This window comes from Bos indicus x Bos taurus, chromosome 11 (assembly GCF_003369695.1).
Source record: "Bos indicus x Bos taurus breed Angus x Brahman F1 hybrid chromosome 11, Bos_hybrid_MaternalHap_v2.0, whole genome shotgun sequence".
NCBI lineage: Eukaryota > Metazoa > Chordata > Mammalia > Artiodactyla > Bovidae > Bos > Bos indicus x Bos taurus.
In genome coordinates, this window is record NC_040086.1 from 73,465,705 (window position 1) to 73,475,067 (window position 9,363).

The 9,363-nt window shown below is 48.4% G+C and overlaps 1 protein-coding gene across 3 annotated transcripts in view; it reads right to left on the reverse strand.

Annotated features, from left to right (window-relative positions):
* Positions 1-8,698, reverse strand: part of EFR3B (EFR3 homolog B) — a 98,167-nt gene extending 89,469 nt beyond the window's left edge. For all 3 annotated transcript variants that reach the window (XM_027555920.1, XM_027555919.1, XM_027555918.1), the window contains exon 1: positions 8,440-8,698. In XM_027555920.1, coding sequence (XP_027411721.1) covers positions 8,440-8,446 — 7 coding nt within the window. In that variant the 5' untranslated portion in view covers positions 8,447-8,698. The remainder of the gene's footprint in view (positions 1-8,439) is intronic.
* Positions 8,699-9,363: the final 665 nt, after the last annotated feature.

The window sequence follows — 9,363 nt, forward strand, 5'->3', positions numbered from 1 at the left end:
CTAAAAATCAATAAGTGCTTTCAAATTCTGATGCTAGAGAAGATTACTGAAAGTCCTTCAGATTGCAAGGAGATCAAACCAGTCAATCCTAAAGGAAATCAACTCTGAATATCTGGAAATCAACCCTGGAAGGACTTATGCTGAAGCTGAAGCTCCAATACTTTGGCCATCTGGTGAGAAGAGCTGACTCATTGGAAAAGACCCTGATTCTGGGAAAGACTGAAGGAAAAGGAGAAGGGTACAGCAGAGGATGAGGTGGTTAGATAACATCACCAACTCAATGGACATGTATTTGAGCAAACTCCGGGAGATAGTGGAGGACAGAGGAGCCTGGCGTGCTGCAGTCCACGGGGTCAGAAAAAGTCGGAAATGACTTATCCACTGAACAACAAAAAAAAATCAGTAAATACTTAAGAAGTGCTTAGACTACTGTTTGGCACATAGTGGTGCCCAATGAATGGAAACAAAGTTATAAAGAGATAAATTTTAGAAGAGACCTCTAGCTCAGGGTTCATTCATTCAACAAGGATGAAAGAGCAGGTTTTTGAGCACCTGCTCTTTACCAGGCAGTGCTCTGTGCCCTAAAGATGCAGTAGAGAACAAGAGAAGTGGACTGTGGGAAACACAGACAAGAGGAATATTAGATTGTGCTCAATGGCTGTGCAGTGAATTAAAATATAGTAAGTCCCCTACATACAAGTGAGTTTGGTTCGAAGAGCAAGTTCATAAGTCTTACAAAGTTAGCCTAGGCACCCAACTAACACAATTGGCTATGTAATACTGTATTGTAATAGGTTTCTAATAATTCTCACATAAATAATACATACATAAAAAACAAACACAAAAAATAAATATTTTAAATCTTAGAGTATAGAACCTTGAAAAGTACAGTAGTATAGTACAACGGCTGGCATCCAGGAGCTGGCTTCAAGTGAACAGGCAAGAAGAGTTACTGACTGGAGGAGGGAGACAAGGTGGGAGATGCTACTAGAGCTGAAGGATCTTCAGCAAAAGGAGATGGAGGGAAAGCTGCAATTTAACTCATGCCATGATGGCACAGGTTCAGGTTCCTTGCTGGAACCAGATACACGTTTGCATCTTTGAAAGTTTGCAACTTGAAGGTTCGTATGTAGGGGACTTACTGTAAGGCAAGCGAATGAGAGGGATAGACAGCTTCCATGGACTCTAGAGGCAAGAATAGCTTCTCCAGGGAGCAAATTCTCAAAAGACACGTGGAGTGACATTCATCCATGGAGGGAGAAAATAATATCCACCGCTTCCAAGGTGGGCAAGAGCCTCGGCAAGTCCTGGCTTATCGGAACTAGGAAGGAAGCCATGAGCAGAGTCTGCGGCTATTTCTGAGGGAGGAGTCAGAACCCACAACTCCAATTTGGACCAGTCTTCATACTCTACAAAGGGCTCCCCTTGTGGCTCAGCAGGTAAAGAATCTGCCTGCAATATGGGAGACCTGGGTTCAACCCTTGGGTTGGGAAGAGCCCCTGGAGAAGGGAAAGGCTACCCACTCCAGTATTCTGGCCTGGAGAATTCCATGGACTGTATAGTCTATGGAGTTGCAAAGACTGAGTGACTTTCTTTTTCTTTCTTTTCTTTCATATTTTACGAACTGGGATACAGCCAATGAGGGGAACTATATTTTCAAAAGAATTTAGGCCAATACTTTTGAAATATCTCCTCTTAAGGAGGAACTCGGGGAGGAATTTATCTTAGCATCTCAAAAAGCTGTATTTGTCCTAGGCAACTGCATTTTAAAAAGTTTTATAGATGCCATGAGTTTTGCAAATGACTTTTCTCTTGTGAGCTACAGGAAGCTCAAAACTGAATTTGCAACAGGGCTAGGTGGTAGGTACTTTTTCCCTGATATGACTTTATTTCTGGCTTTTTCCCCTCTGTTTTACTCTTAGATTTTCTTTGAGTTGATCTCTTTATTTATCGTAGCACAGGTGTGTGTGTGTGTGCGCATGTGTAAAATATATGCTCCAAATCCTCTTTAGTACTAGCTAGATTATAATAAATGTACTGTTTGAGGTAATTTAGCACCTATTTCAAAATAAACAAACTATTTTTTATATCTTCGTATATAACCCACATTTTATGTACCATGGGAATTTTTTAAGTTTCAGTTCACCTTATCCCTACCTGCGCCCACTCCCACCCACCCACTCCCATCACTACTTTTTTTAAGGGGCAAACATCTTCTATTACATATGCACAGTTTTAACTGGTCCAAAACTTTCTCACTCCTGCAGCTGTAGCATCTATCTCCCTCTTTTCTTCATCTTCCCATCATCGCCCCCCTCCCCGCCCACATACATTCTGCACAGTGCCCCCTAGTTTTCATTTCTTTAAAGCATCAGTTGAGCAAAATCAGCCATTTGACAGTTTCAAACTCTTCCCTGGCTCCTACTGCTCATAGGGATAAGTGAAAACTCCTTATCCTGACAAAATCTCCTTCTCATCACACACTTTATCACCTAAACTCTGCCCAATCCCAGGTAGCTCCCCTAACTGTCCCTGGATATGTCTTTTCTTTCCCCGGCTCTGTGCACTGACACTGCTGTGTCTGCCTGGCACGCCTGCCCCACCCCCGGGGACCCATCCTCACAGCCCTCAAAACCTCACACAAATGCTTGCTGTCCTCTGAAGCTCTCCTAATGGCTCCACCTCCCAGGGGTCTCTTCCAAATCAAAATATTGCTGGCTGACTATTTGAAGAGTAACTCCATTCCACCTTGCAAAACTGTGTAATTTTACTGAAACTGTCTCTGTATTGTTCAATATTTTGCAGATCTTTACAACTCATTTGCCCACTGGAATTGGCATCTTTTTGATGCTCTGTGTAGTATCATATAAAGTTGATACTCCACAAATACTTGACAGTTCATGTCTCTTTCCCTTCAAAATACAAAGCATAAAGCAAATGACAGACAAAAGGTTAAATCCTCAATAAATAAACTAGTCATACTCATATGATAATTCACTAAAACGCAAAAGGTTAGAAAACATAGGAAGTGTTTAACTTCACTAGTAATAAAGAATACAAGTTAAAATGTTGTCTGCTATCAAATTAACAAAGATAAGGAAAAAATCTCAATCTTTAAAGCTTTTGAGAGTGAAAGGAGATAGGTACTCTCATAACTGCTGGTGTAATCAATACAAATTGAAAACAATTTGACAATATACAAAAGCTTTAAAATTCCTATACACATCGGTGTGTGTGTTCATGCATGCATGCTAAGTCGCTTCAGCCGTGTCTGACTCTTTGCGACCCCATGGACTATAGCCTGCCAGGCTCCTCTGTCCATGGGATTCTCCAGGCAAGGATACTGGAATGGGTTGCCATGCCCTCCTCCAGGGGATCTTCTCAGCCCAGGGATCTAACTCACATCTCCTGCAGTTTTTGCATTGCAGGCAGATTCTTTACTGCTGAACCAGGCGGGAAGCCCCAACTCACTGGAGTGTTAGGGACATATTCCAAAGTCCAGAGAAAGCCCTGGGCACCAGGGACTCCTCCCAGGGTTATAATACTGAATCTTTATGAATAACTTAAATGTACAATAAGGAAATTATATGTCCATTAAGTGGACTATTACAGGACATTAAAAATGGCAGCCAATGATTCTGTGTTAACTTGGGGCTGGGGGAATGCTTATATGTAAAGTTAAGTAGAAAAAAATAAAATACAAGATTATAGGAAATGAATAATTCTAACCACATAAACAAATGCATGAAAGAAAATATATCAAAACAGTAAAAGCAGTTATACTTGCTTATAGTTTATTGTGCATTCCAGGTTTTCTAGAAATATTGGATGACTACCGGAGGAGGGTGCAGAAAAGATGCTTTTCTTTCTTTTTTGGCAGTGTGCCGTGGCTTGCAGGATCTTAGTTTACTGATCAGGGATCAAATCTGTCCCTACCCCCACCCCCACATCCTGCAGTGAAGTGCAGAGTCCAAACCATTGGATTACCAGGGAATTCCCAAAAGATGCTTTTCAAGTAGATTTTTTCCTTTTCTTTATACCAGGAACAGCACCGTTATTGAGCTTTGAGACATAAGTTTTCATTTATTTTATTTTTGCACCTGTTTCAAAACTAAGAAACAGAGAGACAAGAGAAAGCTGAAGAAAGGGAAGGAGAGAGAGAGTGAGGGCAGCTCTCTGACCCTGATTAATCCCTGCCATGAAACAAGCATTGTCACTTTGTAGAGCCAGGAGACAGGCTCAGAAAGTCAAGTTCAAGGTTACCTGAGGGGCAGAGGCGCCATCACAACCAGGCTACTATGCCAGGATCAGGCAGAGAAAGAGAAAAGAAAGGGCATGGCAGGTGAGCACAAAATCTCAGGGGTAATTTATAGAACAGTATAAACGGGTGGTTCTAGTGGGTAAGATTGCGGGTGGTTTTTTCCCCTCCTCACTTTTCCAGGTTTTCCATAACGTGATGTGAACTTTTTGTTTTTATTTATGTGCAAGAAGAAAACTGCAACCATTTGAAATCACTGAACTGTGAGCAACAAGAGAGAAAATAGGCTCTACTCGTCCTGAATCCCTTCCTAAGGGGAATACAGGGGTCAGAGGGAAAGGGGGAGCAGTCTCACAACCCCGACTTGAACCATATGCTGCATCATGGGGCCACCTCAGGATTCAGGGGACGAGGGTGGAGCATGTGTGCCTGTGTGCATGTTGTGGGAGTCTCCTGTGATGAGGAGCAGCAGGATCCATGGAGCTGTCTGCAAAGGTGAGCCGTTGTGTTGCAGGTGGAGTCAGCCCCTCCTTGCAGGTCTCCCCACCATCCACAAGACACACACAAGTGCTCTGTAAGGCACATTTACAGGAAACTGTGTGTCATGGCTGTTTTCCCCACAGTCAGCTTTCTGGATCACAAAGCTTGAAGAAAGGCATGTGTTGGGGATGGGGCAGCACCTAAAGGTGAGGAGAGGTTCGTTAGGGCAGATTTAGTTTTAGAGGGATGGGGCCACCCAGACAGGGGTTCTGGGAAAAGCCATCCCAATCGTCTTCATATCCAGCTGCCCTGATTCCGAGGGCAGTATTTCTTAGAGAGCTTGGACTCACCTCGGGGGGGTCAGTGGGGGGCTTCCAGGTAAGACCACTGTGGCTTCATCCCCGGGGAAAGGGTTAGGGAAACTTTTAATTACGTAATTCTAACATACAACACACACACAGAAAAACCTAATGGGAATCCATTTTTTGCAGAGAATTTGCCCACAGTCTTCCCACCCAAGTATAAAGTGCTTTTTATTTACCCAGGTCCCTTGTCAATCTATGTTCATAGGTATAAACAAGATTGTGGGGAGTCACCTGTGACCTCTTGGAGAGCCATTTCCAAAAAGTGACTGGGGTTTAGGAATGAGTGATGGTTCAGAGCGGCATGGGTAAGTCTGGTGAAGGGAAGCAGAAGCGGTTCAATGGCTTGAGTGGTTAGCTAGGTCAAGGTGACTTGTGTGCTAAAGTGGGAGGTGGGGGAGATGCTGCAAACACGCATCTTCAGGAGCCTCAAAGAGGAAGAGAGACGGGCAAAGGTCCAGGAGGACCTGAAGGGCACAGGCTCTTGAGTGATTTGCCTTGTGAGTGCAGAACCTCCTATAATGCACTGTCACATCCAGGTGCCAGCCCTGAGGTTTGCACAGAACTGGGAGATACACGAGTATCTTGTCATTTAATACAGAGATGTGATTCCAAGAGACAAACCCACCTGTCTAAGGTGAAATAGCCATGATCTGACTGTGGGTTGAGATGGGCTGATGCCAGGTCTAGGATCCTTTCTGTCCCAGATGATACCGTGTCCTTTAGCAAAGACAAGGGACCCTTATTCTCCCATAGATGGGAGGAAGAAGATGGGAGAAACTGAGGACCCAGAGAGACTGAGATGTCGAGGACAGAGGGAAGTGAGGAGGAGACAAGAGGGGAGATGAAGATCTCCAGCATCACCATGCAGCTGAAAGGCGGCAATGGGAGTGAGGTTATGCACGTTGATAATGGATCCCGTAACCAGGTGCATGGTCAAGGGACACCTTTACCTAAAGCTATTAGGTGACTGTTGGCTCCACACGGGGGCCTCACTGCCCATCAGTTAATGAAATCCCTGGTGGCATTTTCCTAACGAGCACTTACCTAGGGCATTAGGGGAGGGAAGGGGTACTGGGCTTGGAAGCCCCCATTTTCATTTTGCCCCTTTCTATATAACTGTGTCACCCTGGATAAATCACTAGAAAAATAAGAACCAAATATAAGAAGTCTATTATTCTACACCTTCCCAATCTCCCTATTCACTTCTTATTTCATCATTCGACTGCCTCTGAGGACAGAATGATTGAAAGTATGACGTGGACCTTTTCTTTTCATAAGCATCAAGAAAATACTAAAATCCAGGCCAACAAGCCCTCCCCTTGGCGACTGGGTGCCTCTCACAACTCCTGAGACAAGGCTTTGCCCTAAAACTCAGTAATCATCTCCCTACCAGCACTGGCAAGACTGTTGCAGGCAACTGCCCAGAGGATTCCTTCATTATAATCTTTCTATGAATGATTCAGGGTGAGGACCATCACTGTTTGTGTCTGGAGGAATAAGAACATATTATAAAAGAGACCTGAAAATCCGTGATGTATCCAAAAATAGCACCCAGATACGCCAGCTTCCCAGCTCACCTTTCTGTACCATCCAACTCTTTCTTGACTTGCTTCACGCAACAGGGGTAAATTGGGACCCCCACCGCTCAGGTATCCTGGGATCAGTCATCAAACAGTCTTGGACTGAATGCTGCCAGGTGACCCAGCAGAACTAGCATTCCTAATTCTTACTCACTCTGATGGGCCTTGTCCTAACTCCTTCCCCACTGCAGGTGCCCCTGCAGTCACATGCTTTTGTCAAGTGATCTGCAGCCTTAGGCTGCTCACTCTGCAGAAAAGAATGGGGAGGGGGGGGAACAGAGAGTAAGAAAATACAGCTCTCTCTTGGGAACCTCACAAGCTTCTAGCTTATAAAACATAACTGCCTTGCTACCATTTCTGCAGAGTCCCCACTGGCCAGCAGCACACGCTCTGAAGTCAATCCCCTCCCACTCTACTCCCCAACCTCGGCCCATTGGGAGAGAAAGGATACTTGCTGATGTTCCCCAAGGTTCAGAAATGCACGTGTGACCAAAGTGGGCAGGAGAGGAGGCTGATCATAAGGTGAAGTATCTCTAAATAACGAGGCTGCTGAGCATCTCTGCACTCCACTCTCAGCTTCCTGTGCCTCCAACAAACTTTGTGACTCAGTGTTTGCACAGTGAGGCAGCCAAGTAGACTCGGTGATGGATTAAATTCAGAATGTGCTTTTCTTCCAACTCACCCCTCAGGTGCCACCTGAGCCCCTACCTGGCTGCGGGGGTGGGAGCTGAGCATAGCTGCAGCTCTTCTGCTGGCCCTAAATAGCTACCAGAGCCTGAGTTCTGACGACTTTGGTCCACGGGTATCCTTTCTCTCTTCTCTGTCTCTGTCTGTCTGTCTCTGACACATACACAGCAGCTGGAGGCTCTATAACGCAGTTGATTTCTAAACTGGTCTGGGTCTCCCGTGCTCCATTCCTCCAGGCTGCAATTTGGACCCCGTGTGCTCTTTTCTTCACCCACACTGCCGCCAAACCCAGAGGAATTCCTGGAAAATTTTAAGGCAGAACAGGGCATCATGAGGGTCTGGCTAACTGTTGCACGTCAGTTGAGGGGATGGCCGTGGAAGGGGGCAAGAGAGATCGGGTGACAGACAGAGGTGGCCAGCCAGAGCTGCTTGGCACCCTCGGCAGCGTCTCTCCCCTTCAGCACTGCCGAGGGCATACCCGGAAGTTCGGGAGCTTGGGTCCCACGGGCGGCAGGGGCGGGCAGAGGCCAGGTCCATCCAGGGGCGGCGAGACCTGTCTCCCAGAACTGGCTCTCTGGCCAGCTCTCTGCACCGCGGGCGCCGCCTCCCACATCCTTGAAGCCGGCACAAGGCAGCCAGTGAGCGTCTCCCCGCAATTCCGTACCGGCTTCCCGCATAAAACTCCCCAGTACAACCTGCTTTTGTTAATTCTGCAAATGCTGTCACACGACCACCTCCACCAACACCTCCTGTCTCCTCGGCACCAAGGGAGACTCGCTTCCCCCAAAACCCAGCTGCTTCGGATCCCCGGAGCCCCGCCGCACCCCGACGGACCACCGCCCACTCGCCCCAGAGCCCTCAAACAAGCGGCCCGAAGGACCATAAAGACCCCTGGGTCTCCGGTCCTGAGCATCTTTGTCCTCCCAACGCAGGCGCGCGCACACGGAGCGACAGAAAGAGCCCAGCCGGGCACCGAGTCCGCACACTCTGGCCTCGCTGGGGCCCCGCAGAGGGACAATGGTCCGCGTCCTGCAAGTTTGCCAGCCCGGAGGCAGAGAGCCCTCCTTACCGTACATCTTGGCGGGGCGAGCGCCTCCCCGGAGGCCGCGTCGCTTGCAGCCAGCCCCCGGCGGCGCCGGCCTTTCATTCACAGCCGGGTTGGCGGATGTCGGCGGGCGGCGGAGGCCCGGGCGGGGCGAGAGCCGGACCGGGTTCGGGAGCGAGAGCAGGGGCCCGACGCGCGAGGGCAGGGGACTGGAGCCGCGCGCCCATTCAGCAGCCCGGGCTGAGCGCGGCCGGCCTCCGCTCGGGTTTCTGGGCTGGGCTGCGCCGAGAGGGGCGGGGGCTATGCTAATATTGCCCCTCCCCCCGGGCTCAGTCACTGCCTGGCTGCCCCGCCCACACCCCACCCCGCCCCGCCCCCTGCAATTCCCACCCTCCTAGAAACCCAGATCCCTAGAAGCAACCTTTCCTAGGCTGTCGCCCCCAGGTGCTGGGTGGAGCGTTTTCCAGCGGCAGCGTCCCCTACGGGAAGTGACCCGCCCTGCTCCGGTTGTAATGCTTAGGCCGAAAGCTAAGATCTGTCGTAACGTGCGGGGGCCCCGAGGGTCAGTAGGGGTGCTGGAAACTGCAGATGTAGCCCCTCCCCCAAATTTATCCAGAATGCATTGGCTAAGCCAGGGGGCGCCAGGAAGAGGAATTAGGGGGGAGTATCACCCCCTCCCTTGGCCCCCTTAATAAACCCCCGTTCCCTAATCAAGCCCTTAGCTATTACCCTCCCAGCCACTCTCTGGTCAAGTGCTCACTACCAAATCGCGTCCTTCCTGGGCCAGGAATGCAAGAAATGCACCCCGTCCTACCCCTCAAGCGCTGCAGGAAGTCACTTGCTCTTCCTCTCCCGGATTCACACGGTTAATTCACATGCTCCGTGTCCAGGATACTCTCTACCTGTGCCCCAGGGATCACTCTCTGGACTCAGACACAGAGGGGCAGA